The sequence below is a fragment of the Protopterus annectens genome, chromosome 7.part1, assembly GCF_019279795.1.
Source record: "Protopterus annectens isolate FY-2018-M chromosome 7.part1, PAN1.0, whole genome shotgun sequence".
Lineage (NCBI taxonomy): Eukaryota > Metazoa > Chordata > Ceratodontiformes > Protopteridae > Protopterus > Protopterus annectens.
In genome coordinates, this window is record NC_056740.1 from 382,038,944 (window position 1) to 382,060,816 (window position 21,873).

The 21,873-nt window shown below is 39.7% G+C and overlaps 1 protein-coding gene across 1 annotated transcript in view; it reads right to left on the reverse strand.

The window, feature by feature from the left end:
- Positions 1–263: 263 nt before the first annotated feature.
- Positions 264–21,873, reverse strand: part of LOC122807587 (unconventional myosin-Vc-like) — a 1,372,167-nt gene continuing 1,350,557 nt past the window's right edge. Inside the window, exons 11-13 of the mRNA XM_044078500.1 lie at positions 719–800; positions 462–602; positions 264–290 (exon numbers count right to left, since the gene is read on the reverse strand). Of these exons, the coding sequence (XP_043934435.1) occupies positions 264–290; positions 462–602; positions 719–800 (250 nt within the window). The remainder of the gene's footprint in view (positions 291–461; positions 603–718; positions 801–21,873) is intronic.

Genomic DNA, 21,873 nt, shown 5'->3' on the forward strand with positions numbered 1-21,873 from the left:
TTTAACAAATTAAGAAACTTGAGCATTCGGACAGTAAGAAAATAAATTATATTGTACTGCAGAATTAAAATTCCTTGTTTGGAAGTCAGTATGTCATCAATTCAGTCAGGACAGTTTCTGAAATGCAGATAGCAGTTCAACTTATTTATTTTAGTTTTCCATCTTTTCTTTATGCCTAATTTCCCAATTAATTCACTTCCCCATGTTTCTCATGATTCTAAATAGGGGGAAACTTCCTTCACTGTATGGGCATATACTCTCAGTTAAGATTCTATGTTGAAAGAATAGTTCTGTTAAAAAAAAAAAAAAAAAATTCTCAACTCGCTGTCTTCTTCTCAATCACTGTGAACACCCAGATAAAGAAAATTCAGCATACTTACATATTTATAAGTTTATAATATTTGCATTTGGTTATCTTTTTTTTATCCATAAGACAAACTACTTCATATGGAAACACTTACCAAGCATTCTTCATCAAGCAGGTCTAGTATGCCCATCTTAGCTTCAATAAGGTCGATGACAGGTTGGTTATCATAGAAATCGATCAATGTCCATGGGATATCTTCCTTCATATATTCTTCCTGTTCTAATTTGAACACATGCTGGAAGAAAATGAAGTTCAGTTTTTCTATGTACAGACAATTTGTAAAAATAATAATTATAATAATTCTAATAAGTCATATGAGAGTAGTATGAGTAATGCAAGCTAATCACTTACCATGTTAAACTGCTGTTGTAGCTTCTCATTAGCATAATTGATGCAAAACTGCTCAAAGCTGTTTATATCAAATGTTTCAAAGCTAAGGAAAAAACAACAAAGAAAAGAACATTTTAAAATTATGACAGCAAGCAAAAGTACAAGTTACACACTTATTTAAACAGAAAACCAATAAAATTCAGTCTGAAAAATAACACCTGACATTCACATGTTTGTATTAGGTGCAGAGTGCCACTGTAAATGACACAAGCATTTACAAAAAAATCCTTAAGAACAGAAGTCTAAGTAGAAGTAACTTGAAACTAAAAATAACACTCACTCACTTAGCCCAGCTAACCAGTTAGCAACGGCTCTAACACAAAATGAATTTCACTAGAATTGAATTCAAGGCCTCAGATAGAAAAAAGTAGTGTCAGAGCACTTTAATGAAAATACCATTTTGACAAATATTGCACATTCCAATTTCCCTTACTGCTCTTTTGGAACCTATCACTAGGTCAGAAGTAAAGTCTTACCTCTGTATTTCTGGACAATATACAGTAATAATTAGTGTGCTATATATACTAGGTGTGAAGCGTGGTCATGCCACAAGCCTAAGTCCTGAGTGACCAGATAAGGGCTGCATGTACTGATAAATGTGAAAACTGTTCATGATTCTTTCACAGTTTTACATTCAATTAACCTCAACTTTCTAGGGATGCCCTTGATTTTACTTCAGAATACTGGACTGCCCTTTAGAGAACTGATGGGATCAGGTTTATTAATTTGACAGGAAACTTGTCGAGTACAAACTCATTGATATGAAGTTTGTAACAAGATTAGTCAATCACCAAGGCAGCAGTTTGTTAAACATGTTTGTAGGGGCAAGCACCCTGTACAGCACCAGTGTGGGGGACTGTATTCCATACACTCCTTGGTACTAATTACAAGATCACACTATCATGGAAAAATCTGACCTCTATATAGAGAAATGTTCTCCTAAGGGACAGATTCTGCAAAGTTCATGGTAGCTATTTGTGGACAGCGTAACACACAGAAGGAAGACTTCAGCACATGTGCTTCAGACATGATCTCAGAAGACACGCTGAAGGCTGCCTGAGTATTTAAGTATTCAGTGTAGGATAATTAGGGATTCCACTTATGCTGGTATGATTCCAAAATGCATTGTGCGCACACAATGCAACTGAAATGGAACAAACAGCCACACCAATTCCGCTTCTGAAATCCTCGGTGCATGCTTTACTGACCTCAATGAATTCAAGTGAATACTATGGAGTACAGTGAAATCCACAGCAAAACATCAAAAAATTTACAAAAATGCAACTTGTTGTTAATGAACTATAATGATCTGCAGTGATACAAGGCATAAATGAGGCTGTGGCTTTGCAACATAAAAGGCAGCCAGCTGAGTCACAGCAAGACTGCAACTAAACCCTTTGTCAGACCAGCAAATAATTGACCAATACTGGCTAATGAGACAACTGGTACAGGCTATCTGACACATGTGCCCCACACATCCGTGCATACCCTCTGAGGAAATTCCATCTCCCTTGAAACCAAAGTGTGTCTCAGCCTGGGTGAACATGTATTTGGAACATTCCAGAGACACATGAGGGATGCTGTGCGAGTACCACAGACAGCTGACAGTCATATCCTGGCAAACTTTCTGGAAACAATGTGCAGTAAGGTGGATGACTACATACACTTCCCATCCACACCCATGGAGCAGAGGACTGTAATTCATCAGTTTTACAATATCACAAACTTCCCCTATGTACTCAGTGCAACAGATTGCACACACACATACCTAACAAGACACCAGAACATCCTGAAGCAGACTGATACATAAACAGAAAGGGCTGGCCATCCAGAAACATCATGGCAACACATCCTGAAAGTGTCCATGATGCTGCCATATTGAGGGAAAGTGGACTAAGGGCAGCATTCCAGCAAGGTGAAATACCTGATGGACTACTACTAGGTAAGCACAGTTAGGACGGAAGCTAAGGATACCCTTAACAACAATATCCATCCTGACCACATATCTTTCTATTCCTCACAAGAGGTGACTGTAGTTATCCACTTGAGCTGTGGCTAATAACAGTGTACCATGAACCATCTAACCCTGCACAGAAGGCTTACAATAGAGCACATGCAACAACCAGAAACACCACAGTATGTGTGTTTTGTATACTGAAAGCTAGGTTGAGACATCTGGACACATCTGGGGTGCACTGCAATATACACCTAAAAGGCTGCACAGATGATAATTGCTTGTGCCACACTACACAACATGCTAACTAGGGCAGATGGCAGTGTTACAGCTGCAGGTGTGGGTGAACTACCCCAAGAACCCCAAATGTCTGAAAAGGACATCCCACACAATCAGAGGAGGAGGAGGAGGACATAGGGGACAGAAGACACAGGCGTAGGCAACATAGGGTGCAACCACAAGTACAGGCCCAGTCAATACAGCACAGTCCGACCCACATCACTGAGTCATGGCAAGCCACACATACATGTGTACACAGACTGAACACTGATGGTCAGGTTTTGCCCCAGCACAACAACACAAACGGCATCTAATGGCAAGTACCCACTAGATGTACACACTGAGCTTCAGACATAAAGTACAGTTGTGTACACTTACCGTAAATGTAGATGTTCGAGTGTATTCACTGTTGCAGTCATTACATTTGGGTAATCTACTGGCAGGTTGCCCTCAGTCAGCCTGAATTCCAATGTCTTGGGACCTGCGTCGGTTGCTGTCTTCTCTTCCATGATGTCAGGTTGTCAGGGGTATAAAACATGCAGCTGACACCATTTTTTTTAGTTTTTCTTGCCCCCGATGTCAGGTGCCCCCAAAAAGGTAGCAATATTCTACAAGCAAATACACGACATAGGTTGTAGAAGATAGAGAAGGAAAGATAAATTTCAGAATGACAGGGGGATGGCGGGAGGGTAACCTGGACTGCAACAGTGAATACACTCGAACATCTACATTTATGGTAAGTGTACACAACTGTACTATGTTCTTCATGTTTCACTGTTGCAGTCATTACATTTGGGTAGAATCCCAAAGCTATGGTTGGGAGGCTGGAGCTAAACAGCATTACGTGCAGCTATAAGGCCCTGCAGCACTGCAGTGGCGAAGCCTGCTTTGGACTTAGAGTAAAGAGGCAAATGGTAATGCTTTGTAAAGGTGTGAACAGAACTCCAAGTAGCAGCCTCTAGAATGTCTTTGGTTGGTACTCCTCTGAGAAAGGCTGCTGAAGTAGCTGCAGCTCTGGTGGAATGAGACCTAATGCCCTTGGGCACAGGTTTACCATGGTGTAAGTAGCAGAAATGGATGCAGTGGTTTATCTACTTTGAAATTGTCTGCTTTGAAATAGCCTTTCCTTCTGATCCTGCAGCATATGGCACTAGTAATTGCTCAGTTTTTCTTAGAGCTTTAGTTCTGCTCAAGTAGAATCTTAGCTGTTTGTATACATCCAAGGAATGCAGAATTCTCTCCCCCTTGTTCTGCAGATTTGGATAGAAATTCGGCAGATTAATTGTTTGGTTAAGGGCCACACTGGTAACCACCTTAGGCATAAAAGTAGGATTTGTCCTCAGAGACACCCTGTCTGGGTAAAATATGATAAAAGGCTCTACAGCCATGAGGGCCTGTAGCTCTGAAACTCTTCTTGCTGAAGTAATTGCTAACAGCAGAGCTGTTTTCCATGATAAGAACTTTAGATCAGCGGTAGCAGCTGGTTCGAATGGAGGCAGGGTGAGCTTTTCCAACACATAATTGAGGTCCCATGCAGGTAATGGTGATCTTCTAGGAGGCCTTACATTTTTGGCTCTTCTTAAGATACTGCTTTAGTAAAGGATGAGAAAAGATTGGTGGCTCTGTATTGTAATGAGCCGAAATGGCAGAGGCATGGATTTTGATTGATGAGAAAGATAGGCCTTTGTCAAGCATCTCAGTTAAGTATTGTAATATCGGAGAAATATTTGGTTCTGCTGTATCAGTTCCTTGTGCTTGATTCCAAGCACAGAATCTCTTCCATTTGTCAGCATAAGATTTTCTAGTACTAGGCCTTCTGGCTTCCAAAATGACATCCATCACAGCTTTACTGAGAGGTGTTGTTTGTATAACTGCATGATTAGCCATGCTGCCAGGTTCAAAGTCTGTAGCTGATTATGCAGGATCTGATTGTTTTGCTGGGACAGTAGTTGTGGTCTTTGAGGTAAGGACCAAGCTGGGTACTGAGACAAGTTCCCTAGGATTGGGTACCAGTATTGGCGTGGCCAGTCCAAGGCAATTAATATCATCTTTGGCTTCTCTTGTCTGACTTTTAGGAGGACCTTGGGTAGAAGAGGCAGAGGAGGAAAGGTGTAAACAAATAGGTTTTTCCAACTGAAGGATAGGGTGCCCACTTTCCATGCTTGTCCAGGTATGTGTTCAAAATCGATAAATCCAGTATTGGCCACCAGGCCTTGTCCTTTCTGGGTACCAAGAACAATCTTGAGTAAAAACCTTGTCCTTTTTCCTGTTCTGGTACTGTCTAAATGGGCCCCATATCCATGAGGGACGTAACCTGTTTCTGTGCCTCTGCCCATTGATTTTTTGGCAGATCTGGCCAACCATTTGCCACTGGCAGAGTGTGGAAATGGAATCTGTATCCCTGTGATACGATGTTTAGTACCCACTTGTCCTGGGTTATTAACTGCTAATTTTGAGCAAAAAGTGCTAATTTTCCCCCATGTGTGCTGCCAAAAGATAAGTGCTTGGTGTAGGCAGAGGGAAGTCATTGGGATTGCTTTCTGTAGGTTTGCGCTTTATCTCCTCCAGATTTGGAGGTGGAAGCGCCCCATTGCTTTGACCTGTATGGATCTTGCGCCTGATGTCCAGAACCCTTAGGGCATCTGGATTTGCCCCTTTGAGCTCTGTCTGACACAGAAAAGGACCAATTTTTTGTAGGCCAGTGTCTACTGAATCTTGGTGGCTGCACTTGTAAGAAGTCTTTAACAGCTTGCATAGACTTAGCTTTGTCTTCCATTTTCTTTAGAACCTCTTCTGCCTTAATACCAAACAGAGAATCATGCTGTAAAGGTGCATCTAGCAATTTAGCTTTAACATGATCAGGCAAATTTTGTTCCTTTAACCAGGCATGCCTCCTAATCACAGACCCAGTAACTGCGGCCCTGCAGGAGGCCTCTAAGGAATCAAAACCACATTGCAAAGTATGCTTTCCAACTTGTTCAGCTGCATGCAATAATTCCTGCAATTCTTTATTTTCTGCACATTCTGAAATCAGCATCATTTTCTGTTTCAGCAATCCCATAACATGTTGTTGGTACTTAATCATATGAAATTGACAGTTTAAGGCCCTGATTGCCAAGGTTGCAGATGTATAAACCTTTTTTTCCCCATCTGTCTAGTGCCCTTGAATCTCTTTCAGAAGGTCTAGAATTTTTTGCTGTTGAGGCCTTAACTCCCTTTGGACCCTGTGAAATAGTTTCAGGATCAGCAGCAGGGTTTCTAAATAAAAATGTATGTGAGTCAGGTACCTTGTAATATCTGCCAGGCTTACTGGGAGCCGGAGATAAGGAGTCAGGGGTCAAGCTTGACTCCGAAAACACATCATCCACAATGTCTAAAACAGGGGGATGGCTAAAGGCTTGTGCTGAGGGAGAAGAAGGAAATCTCTGAGCCTCTTTTTTGATTCTGAGAAATCTTGACTCTCCCAGTGAAAATGCTCCCTCAAAGTACGCAAGGTTTCTCCAAATGAATAATCCCCAGGAGGAGATGCAGATGGAATAGACTCCTCAGCATCAGAATCCTCATAGGGAGGTATAGGCAATTCCTGATCAGAAGAGGAATCAGAAAAAATAGAAACCTAATCTGAAGATTCATAATCAGTGTCTTGCCTAGGCCTCTTATCTGGAGGGGGATGGGTACACCTGATCAAGGTAATAAGGTCTTCAGCCATTTTAATAATCTGTTTTTTAGGCATAGAGGCCTGTGCATGTGGCTCATGCGTAATTTTTTTAGTTTTAGAAGTTGCTTTTGTCTTTGGTTTTGCAGCTGTTGTCGGTTTGATATACAAATGTTGAGGTCTGAATACACCCTCAGAAGCTGGTGCCTGCTCAGCAGCTCCGGACCCATCCGAGGGAGATACATCCGTTGGTCCGATACCTTGAGTATCTTGCGGCATAACGGACTCCACATGGGTGTCGGTAGAGGCCTGCGACTCGAAGGTAGCGGGTATCAGGGACTGCAAAAGCACCTCACTGAGTACCGGCAAACCGGCGACTGGCTGAGGAAAAGCTTTGTCATCGGTTTTGGATCTCGACTGCCTTTCTCTGTCCTTTTCTTTGCGTTTTTTATGTCCTCCAGTAATCGGAATGCTATCCAATGACATTTCTGGGTAGTTAAATCTGTTTCCAAAATACTTTGATGCAAAAATATACTGATGCTTAATACTGCGTTGGTTAAATCTAGCACAAAACCGACAGCCAGGCACGTTGTGATCAGGGCCTAGGCAAGGAATACAGTATAAATGGAAATCCTTATGACTTATTTGCTTCCCACAAGTAATACAATTATTAACTTTTTCTGACATCGGTAAAAAGCAAGAAAAAAGTTTCCTCAACGGGGTACTTAGCTTTAGTGAAGTTTTCGGTTCTGAAACTCAAACTCAAATGTTTCAGTAGTCGGCCAACCGGCACTTGCGAAAATGCTTCTGCTTCGGGCACCGCGCGGCAAGAAAGACTAAAGAAAATGGCGTCAGCTGCATGTTTTATACCCCTGACAACCTGATATCATGGAAGAGAAGACAGCAACCGACGCAGGACCCAAGACTTTGGAATTCAGGCCGACTGAGGGCAACCTGCCAGCAGATTACCCAAATGTAATGACTGCAACAGTGAAACACGAAGAACATCATCTTAATCATAAACATGTTACAAGATGTACATATGCAAATGTGTCACAACAAGGATCATCAACACATGGCGCAACTGACACAGGTAGACACACACACTCAGATTGCTGTATCACTTTATGAAAAACAGTAAGGGACACACATCACTGTTATACATTCCTATCTCTACAATATAATAACATGAAAAAAGGAAAAACACACAGGACATAATGCAGAAGTTTTAATATTAGAAGACAAATATGACAGAAAAGTGGTTATTCAACAATATGAGACCGCTATGTATACTACATTGTTGGGCACACACTAACACAGTCTAGGGCAACCTCACTAATGTCTCACACCATGGTCCTCTCTGCCTCGACCATGTACAGACACATGTTGCCCTGGTCTCTCCACAGAGGAGATGGATGGGGTGACAACACCATGTTGAGGTGAAGGAGCATTACTGCGAGTTTAAGGCTGTGTGAATGGAGGGACCACAGCAGATGGGCCAGCCATCGAACTCTGTGCAGGTTAGATGACAGACAGTGATTCTCGATAGCCAGTGGTGGTTCTGCAGACAGGTGGCCTGCCTCTACTATGTTGCAATCTGCTGACCACAGTCATGGAATGCAGAATACAGGTGATAGGACATCATTGCAGGAATGCAGTAGAGGCCAGATCAGACTCGCATCCTGAGTAGCCAATGCAGCCATAATCTCACCATGTCCATGCTTTTGCCCTTCAGCTGGTGTGTCAGACAGTTTGTGGCATGGGCAAGTGCAAGTACATCTGACTAATGTCATTGCTGTAACTGTTCATTTGCCTGCAGAAGGAGGCAGACATCCTCTGACACCTGGCCATGCACATCTTCTTGACTACATCTACCATGACACCCTGTTTCTGGTTGTAGTGTGGAACTCTCAACTAGGGTCTGTTGGTCAATGGCCTCACCCTGTTCAACATTCACTGTGTCAGCATCCTCCAAATGGCTAGGCAAGCTGACCTCCACATCTGAGGCTACAGATGCAGTAACATCACTATCAACCTCATGGATGGACTCTCCAAACACTTGAAGGTCCTGTGCGCCAGGGGCCATACTATCATGCTCAGACACACCTTGAACCACATCATGACTGCTGGATGATACAAACAGTTTATATGCTACAAAATACAAAGACACAGATCAGGACAAAGTGCTTACATCACATGATGGATATCATCAAAGACATATGACATATATATATGTCACTTCAATGTTACAAATAATGACTTTACATGAGGTCTACTGTATGTATGTTTCACAGAATCTACATACATGAAGTATTTAATTTGGTTACAAGGCCAGCATACATGACATATGTGAGGAATGCTGGACTACTGTTGCAGGGGGGAAATAAAAGCAGCATTAGTGATCCCATCATTGACAACATTAGACCTTTAAGTATAAGTTTATTCTTTCTCTCTAAGAGGGCCCGGTGACTAAAAGCTTGAAAAGAGCACAATCCTCGTGAAAGTGCACCAGGCCCAAACAGCAGACACAATCTATATGCCCATTGGAAATGGGCATCTTCCTGTCACAATCATGGCACTGCTTAAATCCTACAGTGCCTTTACCTTTGTCTGCCTTCTTTACTAGCTACTAAGTCAAGTCACAGACACACACACACAGACACAGACACACACACACACACACACACACACACACACACACACACACACACACACACCGAGTAAAAAAAGAAAGAAAAAGACAGAAGGGTTACCAACAATGGTAGGCCAGAACTACCAGGAGGTAGAAAGGAGAAAGGATAGGACTAGAAACGATGGTAGGAAAGGTACCATGGATACAAAGGCTGGAAGAACAGACACCTTCACAGAAGAAACTCGGAAAAATCCTTTCATACAAGTACAGAGAAACTACCAACAATGGAAGGTAGGAACATCAACGTGTAACACAGAGGGATACTAGTAGAAAAAAAACAGAAGGACGAAAAAGTAGTAACTATGTAGATTAAAAGAAAAGAGCAGCTGAAGGAAATCTGAAGTAAAAATGATTAAAACTTTACTTAGCTCAGAGAGTCCCAACAAATACATCTGATGAGGAACAGCAGCAAATGAGATCTGAGTTAATCTAGAGAGGAGTATTTTGGGTAGGGGCCTGGCTCGAGAGTTTTTGTTCTTGAGATCTATTATAAGAGCCGAGCTTGTTCTGAGGGTCGGAACAGAGTCCCATAGCTCAAGGATAAATGAAGATTGACAACATCAGTTACATAGTTATAGCCTAGGTTTACCGACAATTGTGCAGATAGACATTCGTGTGCAGCATCTCATATCCAGTACACCCTGCAGGTCAACACCGGTATTGCATCTGACTCCAACACCTTGGGTGTTTTGATAGAAACACATTTATAGCCTAGGTCTTCTGACACTTGTGTAGATAGACATTTGTCCAGCACACCCTGCAGGTCAATACTGGTACTGTATCTGCCTCCAAGACCTTGGGTGTTTTGGTAGTAACACAGGTATAGTCTAGGTTCACTGGCACTTATTCACACAGTGTGATAAGGTATTGCCAGATGCTACATACACAGTATGATAAAGCAGGAGATGCAAGACAAGGACATACGGAAGTCACAAGGCTTGCAAGCACAATGCAATAATTCAAAAGTGGTACAAAGTACCACTGCAAGAATTGACAACACAGGATACAGGCAGGGTATCTCAGGACTTGACAGTGCAGTACTACAATTTAAAAGTGATGCAATAAAGCATAAATGATACAGGATATACAAAGAGTGCCACAGGGCTGCACACAGAGTACATCAATTCAATAGTGTACTAGGCACAAGCACAAGTATACTTGTCAGAAAACTGTACAAATCAAAAGTGACAGACAGGCGAAGCATGCCTTTGTGCATAAAACAATTAAAAAGTGATGCAAGTTTTAGCACTGGTGGCACAGTAAGCAACTGCTACACAGCACATTTGCAAATTATGCTGGCCACCAGCTGCCATGATTCATGAATGCATTACATGTTTAGTAAGGGCTGCCTTCCAAGGCAGCAAATTACATGAATACATGTATGGATTATCCACATAAGAAGTATAAAGTATAGTTGATATCAAAACTGTAATATGATGTGTTGAACAACATAACATACTTTACCAGCAACATCAATCTACCAACAAATCCAACCATCCCAAAAATGAAATAAACAAGCAGAGACATACTTAAGTTCCTCCTATACTACAGTGCATACAAACTATGGTAAACTATCAACATGTTCACACATCCTCAAAATTAAATAATAAATATATAATACACATACCCAAGTTACATCTGCATGACTGTGTATATAAACTATGGCTTGCAACCACCAGTGTAGTTAAGCACTAACAGTAAGCCTTCCCCACATCTACCAACAATGCTGTGTTCCTGAGTAGCTCATACATAATAATGTTATGCAGATAAGAGTTGTTACATATGTGTGAGAAAAGGGTGATGATTTGGGTTCCTATTAAATGATCAAAGACACATTCTTTTGAATGCTTCTTGATCGAACTTGAAATCACGAAAAGGCAAAAATAGCGAAATGGCATATAAACAAATTCTTTCCCTGGGAAAGAAATTGCTTGGCCGCTTCCATTACTTTGCCATTTTCATGAATGTAGTGCGATCTTGGAGTTGGTATATTTAAGTAGGGGGGTGTCACCCCTGCCTGTTTATGCCTGTGAATCAGCTAAGCAACAGACTGACAGTTATTCAGCTAAGCAACAGACTGACAGTTATTATCACACACTGTCATATTTGTGATTTAAAGAACACAATCTGCACTCCACTTTTAAACCATCTCTCCTCACTGAAATTATCTTGGAGGAAGATGTCCATGTTTCCTCAGGTATAATCTACAGGAATTCTTCTTGCTGCAGGAAACCACCTAAAACCGATGTACAAGGTACATAATCCACTTCCATTACAGGCTAACTTCACTATGAATTGGCAGGCCTACAGCCCTTTTCTTATGCATCATTTAACTACATGATTGGTTCTATTAACAAAATTATGCAGCCATACTCAAAGAGGCATGGTTTTAATTGGTCCCAGTTTTTACCATCTTCCTTTGTTACTTCATGCTCAGTTAACCTATCAGTCTACAGAAGGTACACTAAGGTTTTTAACTGCTTCACCTAACAGCACTGGCACAGCTGGTGGACTATTCTGAACATAAATACAATCACCTGATCAGTGAGTACTGCCCTGGGCATCTCTACTACTGAAAAATTAAAGTTATGTACTCACCATAACTAGGCATCTGTGTTGTCCATTTTCATTCTTCCTCAACTTATGGATTATGGATCTGATGCTGAGATCCAACTTAGCCACATTCTACAGACTTTGGATCCAACTCTTGAGCTCCTCTCTCTACCCATAATCCCCTAATCCACCCCCAATACCTCAGGTCAAGTTTGCTGCCATAAAGATTTCAGTATATAACAGAAGAGGAGAAAAATAAATTAGAGTAGGAGCTCAAGTCCGGAACTACAGGTTCCAAAAGTTCATCATATTACTTCAGAAGATGATAGGAAAGGGGAAGGAGAGAGAGGAGCTAAGGAAGAATGAAAATAGAAAACACAGACGCCTAGTTATGGTAAGTACATAACTTTAATATCTGATGTTGCCCTTTTCATTCTTCCTCAACTTATGAGACAGTATTCCCAACTACGTAAATCCTGGGTGGCCCTCATGGAAGGGTATTATAAAGATCTGCTGAACCAAAGGCAGCTCTGCTTCTGGAAATTAAGTCCAGTTTGTAAGTAGTAATAAAGGTATGGGCATTAGACCAGGTGAGTGCTGCACAATTATTATCAATGGAGGTTCTAGACCAGAAGGCATATGAGGTAGCCATGGATCTAGTTGAATGGGCCTTAGGTGGTTTTGGTAAGGAGAAGCATTGCTGAGAATAAATCCAGGAAATGCAATTAGTTATACATTTGGCCGATGTAATTTTAGAAATGTGAGAGCTAACCAACTAGTTGAAAAGGAGACAAACAGCTGGTCTGTTTTCCTCAACTCATTCATTCTGTGTACATCTATCAGATGTAGCACGTATTCACCCTTGTTTGAATATTTTGGAAAGAATACTGGTAAATTAATGGTTTGATTTATATTTGAGTCAGATGCCACTTTTCGGTAGAAAGTAAAGATTGTTTCATAAGGTAACCCTGTCTTTATGAAAAAATAATGTAAGGAGTTTTCGATGAAACAGCCTGGAGTTCAGAAATTCATTTAGCAGAAGTAATAGCAAATAAAAAGCCTGTTTTCTAGACAGAAATTTCAAATTCATTTTTGATGAAGTTCAAAGGGTTGTTGGTTTAAGCCTTCCAATACTACTGTCAAGTCTCGGGGAGGTCATGGGGTCTTTCACTGGGGTCTGAGCAGAAAAACACCCATCCAAAAAGCTTTACATACTCAGAAGCAGCCAGGCAAGAAGTATTATCACCAGAGTGAAAATTTGACATGGCTGCCAAATGTACTTTGATTGTAGAAAAACTAGCACCTTCCTTAAAAGGGAAGCTAAAAACCCCAATACAGAAGGAATAGGGGCAGTAAAGGGAGCAATGTCATTTTTCTGGGCCCAAATTGAAAATCTTTTCCACTTCCTAATATAAATCCTCTTAATGGAATATTTCTGAGGAGTGAGGACAAAAGAATATTAGAAATTGGGGAAGAGAGCCTGGGCTGTCTAGCTATCAACAGAATTGCAGAAACCATGCAGTTAATTCAAGGGTTGGAAGACTGGGATGTTTTATTCCGGAAGGATGCGACAGGAGGTCTGGACTGCAGTCCAGCATTCAAGGAGGATAAAGAAGATGCGACCAAAGAAAGGGGAACCAGACCTTGTGAGGCCAGAAGAGGGCAACGAGGATAGCAGAGCTCTTCAACTAGCTGGCTTTCTGTAAGAATTTTGGAATTAGAGGTACTGGGGGATAACCGTAAAGGAGAATGGAGGGCCAAACAGACTAGAGTATCTCTCAGTGACTCCCCTTGGAGGGATCAGGATAATGTACCTGCTGCATTTGTTGTTGTGGGGAGAGGCAAACAGCTCACAGTAAAGTTGGCCCCAACGACAGAAAATTTCCTCCACCACTGATTGATTGAGAGATCACTCATTAGGCAAGAGAATGGACCCGCTGAGTTTGTTTGCTAGTACATTTGATTTCCCCAGGATGTGCATTTCTACTAGAAAGCAGTTGCAGAAGATCATCCATTGCCACACTTTCATAGCTTCTTGACGGAAGGGGTAAGATTGAGTTCTGCCTTCTTTGTTGATATACCAGACTACAGACATGTTGTATGTTTGAATCACAATGGTCCCTAGAGGGAGAACACCTTGAAAAGCCTCTAATTCCAGAAGGGCTGCTCTCATTTCTAGGACACTGATATGCAAATTGGTCTCTTGGGGGGACTACATGCCTTGGACCGTCCTTCCCAAAAAGTGACCCCACCCACCCCGAGTTGGGAGGCATCCATGGTTACTATGGACACAGGGGGAGACAATACAAAGGGATGACGTATGAGAGTCTCATCCAAATGGATCCACCAATGAAGATGGTCTCTGCATACCTGGGTGAGTCTGACTAGAGAGGAAAGAAGCTGTTGAAGAATAGACAACTGAACAGCTAGAGTTCACTGCAGAAGATGCATACAGTAAAGTGCTAAGGAGACTAACACTATACATGCTGCTATGGATCCCAGAGCCTGCAGAAACAATCTGGCAGGAGGAGCAGGATGAGAAATGATTTGTTGAACCTGGGACTTAATACTGGTCACATTATGTGGAGGCAGAGAAGCAGTCTGACTTATAGTATTCAGATGAGCACTGATGAACTCCAGGCTCTGAACCGGTAGCAGCTTTGATTTGGGCATGCTGACTATAACTGTAATACCTAAAGGTTGGCAAATTTGGAGCAAATAGTCCCTGGTCTGTTCTAGGAGATGCTTGGTTGGAGCTGTGAGGAGCCAGTCGTCTAAGTACAGAAACACCTGGACTCCTTGCAGTCTCAAATGAGCTACCACTTCCATACATTTGAACACTCTGGGGCCTGTAGTGATTCCAAAGTGGGGGCTCTGAATCAACAGTGACTGCCTCCAAGCCAAATGTGCAAAAGTCTTCTTGATCATCTGTTTTTTTTTTTGTTTTGTTTTTTAACAAGAAGCATCTTTATTAAATTATCACTTGTGACATAGGCAATCATACATTTATATAAATGAAAATAAAACATACTGACATAGTCTTAATTGCAGGCATTTTAAATTATAGGCCGTACTGACAATTTTAGTTGCAAACATTATACATCACTTATAATCTACCCAATCATTGTCAGTCAAGCATTACATAACTCATTCAGATCCTGCCTTCTTTTAACTCTCTTTCCTCCACTGTAAGTATTGTTCCCAAAGTTCCCATTTTTCCTTTGTAATTTGCTCCTACCTATTCTAAAGACCCCAATTCCAGTTGTTTTATCTCTGTTACTATATTAACTACTTCTAGTACAGTTGGTTTAGAATTTTTTTTCCATTTCCTAGTAATTGTTTTTTTGGCAGCCACCACAATTAGACTCAGCAAGGCCTTACTATATCTAGGAATTTCTGATTCTAGATCACAGCTCAGAAAAATAATTTCCCTAGTTACACAACTTTGCTCACCCAGTATCTCTGATAGAGTAGTCTTCAGAGAATCTTTAAAGTCTGCCAACTCATTATACTCAAAGAAAATATGTTCCCAATTACCTCTTCCTTCCCCATCACATCTCCAACATTTGCTGTTTAGCTGAGGAAAAACTCTCTGGAGTCTACTTGGGGTATAAAAAATGTCTATGTGAATGAACATTTCATGCAAAAATCCTAAACCTTCCAGACTTTTTTGCATACTCAGGAGACAAACAGATATCTTTGCATTCTTTCTTTGTGAATTGCCTATCCAGTCTCTCTTCCCAATCTTTTCTAAGCCTCATTTGATTGATTCTTATAGTTATCATGCAATATTTTGTATGCTCTACTAATTATTCCTTTTTTAACAGCAGCTTCTGGTCTGGTCTTTCATTCAATCCTTGATATGGAAGGCAATCTCTAACCTGCAGTCCAAATAAATTCTTAGTATCTCCCCATTCTATTACATTTCCATCTGTAGTTATTTGCGCCCAATACCTTGGTTACTCTGCCAGCTTTCTCCAATAAATTCCATCCCCCTCTGAGTCTTGCTGCAGTCATCCCTATCAGCAGAATCTCCTTTCTTCATTCCCATGTTGGCTTAGTTCTTAGAATACTTTCTGCTACATTATGAATATAATATTCTGTATGATTCTCCTTAAAGGTCTGCATCCAAAGTCCCAGTCTGCCCTTGTTTCTTGAGCTTCACCTGTTTCACCATCATCTCTCTCCACTTTGAATTATGGATTTCTGCTTGTGCTATGTATAGGTGTCTTAATTGTGTATCTCTGAAATACCCCATTCAAATCAGGCAATCCCAATCTGCCTTGTTATAATGGAAGAATCGGCTTATTCCACTTGACTCTTGCCATCTTCCCCTTCCAGATAAAATCCTTCATCTCTTTAGTAATTGCTATCCACAACTTCTCCTCTGGTCGATAAAAGTATGCCTGACCTGGGTATAAGACTAAAGGGACTAAAACATTTTAACTGCTTGTATCTTACTATCCATATCCATATAACAGAGCTTCCAATTTCTCAGTTTTTGTATTATCTTTTGTTTAGTCTCTTCCCACATATCCATAGCTGCCACACTGGAATCATTCTTCATCCACATCCCTAAATACTTCATTTTATCATATCCCCATAAATATGGATACTGCTGAACCAATCTGTGCATGGGTACATAATTTACCGCTATTTCCTTTGTTTTAGTGTCAATACTTTTGTATCTGGAAACAATTTAAAACTGTCTCAAAATTTTTCCACAACACTGTAATGTCCTTTTCTGGTTTTATCAGGTATAAAATAATCTCATATGCAAATAGCGACAGTTGTTTTTTTACTCCCATACCAATTATATCCTTGAATTTCTGAGCCCCTTATTTTCTTTGCCAATGGTTCTAAATACAATGCATTCAACAAAGGGGAAAGAGACACCCCTGCCCGATTCATCTCCTCAAGCAGAAATTATCAGAGAGGAACTCACCCACTTTATTTTTTTGCTTCTGATCCTTCATATATCCTTCTAACCAATCTTATAAGTTTTTCATGGAATGCAAATGCTTCCAATGTCCTGCTCATAAAGTCCCAGCTTACTCTGTCAAATGCTTTCTCTGCATCAAAACCCACCACCAACAGTGGTATTTTCTTACTTTTTCCTTCCCTCTGGATCATCAATGTTCTATTAATGTTGTTGAATGTTTGCCTCCCCTCCACAAAACCACACTGATCCATAACTATTAACTGGCATCATTTTACCATTCTTTTAGCCATTATAAACATAAACACTTTACAATTATGAATTAGCGAAGAAATGGGCCTGTACAAAGCTGGATCAGATGGCTCTTTACCGTCTTTAAGTAATACAGCTACCACCACTTTTTTCCAGGATGTTGGTACGTCTCCTCCTCTTAAAATATTGTTAAACATAATCTTTCACATGTTTATCATTTTTACCCTTCTAGCTTCCAAACTTCCACAAGACTACCATCTTTTTCTGGGGACTATCCAGCAGATTGGTTATACATCACCATTTTTATCTCATCTCCTCTTATCCTGTTAGTAACTGACCCTCATCTGTTTCTAACCTTGGCATATTTAATTCTTCCATAAACATTTCCATTTGTACCTTTTCTTGATTTCCATATTTCTCTATTTTATACAGACCTTCTGAGAATTTCCAAAACATTCCACTAGAAAATCTCATGTTACCTCCCTTGTTATAGGCTCCCTAAACTTGGCAACAGCCCTTTCTACTTTCTATTAACTGAGTCGTTGTGCTAAAAGTGTTTGTGCTCTAAAGGCATTATCAAAAACAGCTGCTTAACAGGAATCTTTCTAAACTCATGCATATTATCAAGGTAATCCCTTTCTGTTTAGCATTCTGCAGTTGTTCCTCTTGTTCTGTGCAATTCCCCCTATTTTGCAATACTTTAACATTTGTAAGTCCCTCTAAATAATTCTTATTTCTTAACCATATCTCCATTTCTTTTATTTCCACCCAATCTTTAAACTCCACTTTAATTTTACCCCACTCCTTAGCCATATTTTCAGAAGAAATTTCTATCTTTTCTAATAGCTTCCAAATAGTTCCTACTACCCATTCCTTAAATTCTTCTCTTTTCAACAGATAGGTGGGAACGTGCTGGTGTCTCAGTTGTATTTCATTACCCTGTGTTTTTATTTTAGTTATTACTGGCACATGATCTGAAATAGTTCCATCAAGAATTCAATTAAATACACGTTCCTTTGAAATGTAAATTCTCTCTATCCTAGTCCAGTTTTTGTATCTTGGGGAATAATATGTAATTCACTCTGAACTCATAGTACTGAATTCACATTTTCCATGCCAAATATTTTCATAAATTTCTATCCTCTTATGTTATACTTACCCTTCTGGGCCCCACAGACACATCCTCACTATTTCAAATTGTGGTCTCATTTTTTATATTACAAAAACCTGGCATTTTAACAGGGGTGTGTACACTTTTTATATCCACTGTACAAGTAATATTCCTTGCTGAAAGCGGATTATTTCTCCCACAATTTTCTTAAGCTCTGTTATAGCAGTTTTAGGTGGAATATATTCCTCCTTTTCTTTGCCCCAGGTATTCTGTGGAATAACCACTCTGAAAACCTTTCTTTATCAAATTCACATTTAGTTCTTTCCAAGTGTGTTTTCCTGTAGTATAGCTATTTGCATTCTACATTTTTAATATAGTTAACTACTCTTTCTTTTTTGTATTTATCTGTGAGACCACTGACAAAAAAGCATTGTCTTAAAAAATTATTATACCCACCTTTTATGTACAACTTTTTGCTAAGTGTGTAGTTCCAGGTTTAGTGTTACAAGCATACACTGTTTGCCAGGCTGATCTTTTACACAGTTTCTTGTCATATCCATCTGAGCCTATGTCACAAGCTGCATTTTTTGTTTTATTGAAACTCCTCAAAAAATAAAATAAATACCCCCAATATGCCTAAATATTACTAACTTAATAATAACACACAAAGCTATGTACCATCTACAAATATTAAAGTTTTACCCTCCTAATAAAAACAAATGTTTCAAACTGACAGACACTTGAGTTAACCTAAAAGAAAGGTTATCCATGCTAAGATGCAAGGTGCAGCCTGTACTTCTACAAAGTGCTGTCTGGTTTTGTCTTATCTTTATATCTCTCCCAGACTGGGAAAAGACTTGAATGCTTTCAGAGAACAATATATCCTAGCCATTTCCATCAGAATGTCTCCTAGAGACACAAAAACCAGATACAAAGTTGCTAAGCATACATTTACTTACTAGAAAAAAAGCCTTATAATATTCATAGGTTGGTACTAGGCTATCGGCCCTAGGGCCTAAACAATCCTAGCCATAAGAATTCCCTGGATATTTCTTCCCACAATATTTACTTCCCTGGACCCCTGTCTAGCAGGGCAAATAAACACCCTTTGCAGGTCTTGAACCCAGGACCCTTTACACTATAAACACAGTAGTTAACCACTAAGCCATCACAGCACTTGTTTGCTTTCTATTAAAAGTAAGGGCCTTAATCCAGCTATTCCCCTATGCAAGAATGAGAAAAAGCACACACATTTTTCTTCTGTCATGCTCTTTTAACTAGATTTTTCTTTTTTTTTCTTCTTTTTTTACACTGTAGTGCCTACATTTCATAAAACTAAACAAAGAGAGAAAAAAGGGAGAAAAAAAAACAGGAGCATCTATTTACATTAGTATCGCCATTACACTTGACTAAAACTAAGAAAACTTTACAGCATGCAAAGAAAAATTCTGTTTTAGTTACAAAGTTTCTCCATCCTCTCCCACTAAAATTAATGACATTAAGCACATCATATGCTTTAGAATTCCCTACAAGTTTAAGAAAGTCCAAAAAAAGTTTCTTCTTCTGTCATGTTTCAAAAATAAAATTACTGCTTTGTAATCTCAAATTTGTCAATTTACAAGCTACTGGTTTTATTCCTGTTCATCTCCATCACCCAAATCCTGTCTCTGCATCATGTCCAATGTATTCGTCATTCTTCTATTCGACTGTTGTGTTTTTTCCTTTTGTCAAGCATTTTCCATTGAAACATTAGAAAATGTTTCACTGGCACAGTCTCGCTGTGGTTTTTATTACCAAAACAAGAAGCAGAACATCCTTCTGTTTCTAAGCTCAATTTTTGTTGGACAAACTTTTGTATTTCTTCCATAGCATGTACTCCATCAAAAAAAAAATATTTTGTCCTTCCGGGGAAAAATATTTTGAAGATAGCTGGGTGCAGCAGTTTGAATCTCAATATTTTGAAGATAGCTGGGTACAGCAGTTTGAATCTCATGCCTGCTTTTTCACATTTCCTAAACAATGGAATACATGTATTCCTCCTCCTTCTGCCTGTTATACAATGTGTAATCATTCTCCATAAAAACTGTCTCCCACATTTAGTACCGTTTTGTCAGAATCAACTCCTACTGCTGGTAGGATTGCATCTTTACTATTAAAGGTCAAGGTTGCTTTCTCATGCCCAGGTATGGAACATACACATGATGTGCCCTCTCAATTAATAACTCCTGCTGTTGAATAACAGTCAAGTTGCTTATTTGTGCTTTCATATGTTCCTTCCAGCTTCTCTGGTACAGCCACAAATCTCAGATTCTCCTTATGTGCTCTGCCTTTAATTCTATTATTTTTTTAAACATCTCTTCTTATGTAGTCTCATATTCAGCCAACCTTTTCTTCATCTACAGATAAAGCCAATGTTTCTTGTCCCTGATTTTCTTTGCCAATGGTTCTAAACATAACAGAAATAAAGGGGGAAGAGGGCATCCCTGTCTGGTTCTTCTGCTCAAAAAGAGATTATCAGACAGGAACCCCCACTTGAATCTTTGCTTATAATCCTCCATATACCCACCTAATAAACCTTATAATTTTATCAGGGAATGCAAATGCTTCCATTGCTCTACTCACAAAATCCCTCTTATTCTGTCAAATGCTTTCACTACATCAAGACCCACCAACAACAGTGGAATTTTCTAACATTATGCTTCCTTCTGGATCATCACTGTTCTATTAATTTTTGTCAAATGTTTGCCTCCCCCTCCACAAACCCACAGTGATCCATATCTTTCAATTTAGGCAACATATTTGCCATTCATTTAGCCATTATAGACACAGACACTTTATAATTAGGGTTTTGAATCAAACTGGGCCTATATCAAGCTGAGTCTTTACCATCTTTAGGTATTATAGCTACCACCACTTTCTTCGAGGATGTTCATGCTTCTCATCCTTTTAAAATACTGTTAAACAAAACCTTCCATATCTTTATCACATTCTTCCCTCCTAGCCTCCAAATGTCCACAGGAATACCTTCTCTTCTTGGAGACTTTCCTGTAGATTGGGTATACATTACCATTTTTATCTCATCTCCTCCTACCTAAACTGTTAGCAACTGACCCTCATCTACCCCTAAATCTGGCATATTTAATTTTTCCATAAACATTTCCATTTGTACTTTTTCTTAATTTCCATATTTTTCCTGCTTTCTAAAGATTTTCATAAAATTTCTCTAGAGGGTCACTAAGCTTGGCAACAACCCTTTCTTTAAGATGCTTGAGCCTTTGTACTTAAAGCTTTTCTACTCGAGTTATTATAAAAAAAAAGTTGCTTAAGAGCACTCTTTCTAAACATATACATATTATAGAGGTAGTCCCTTATTTTCTCTTTAGCAATCTGCAGTTGTAACTATTTTTCTGTGGGATTCCCTCATTCTGCAATATTTTAACCTATCACAACTTTTTTCTTTTATTCCCACCCTATTTTTAAACTCCAGTTTAATTTTATCCTACCCCCTAGCTATATTTTCTGAAGAAATTTCTATCTTCCCTAACAAATCACAAATAACTTTAATTATCCTTTCCTTAAATTCTTCACTATTTAACAGGTAGGTGGGAAATGTCAGTGTCTCATTTTTATTTCATTACCCTGCATTTATTTTAGTAATTAGTGACACGTGATCTGAAATAG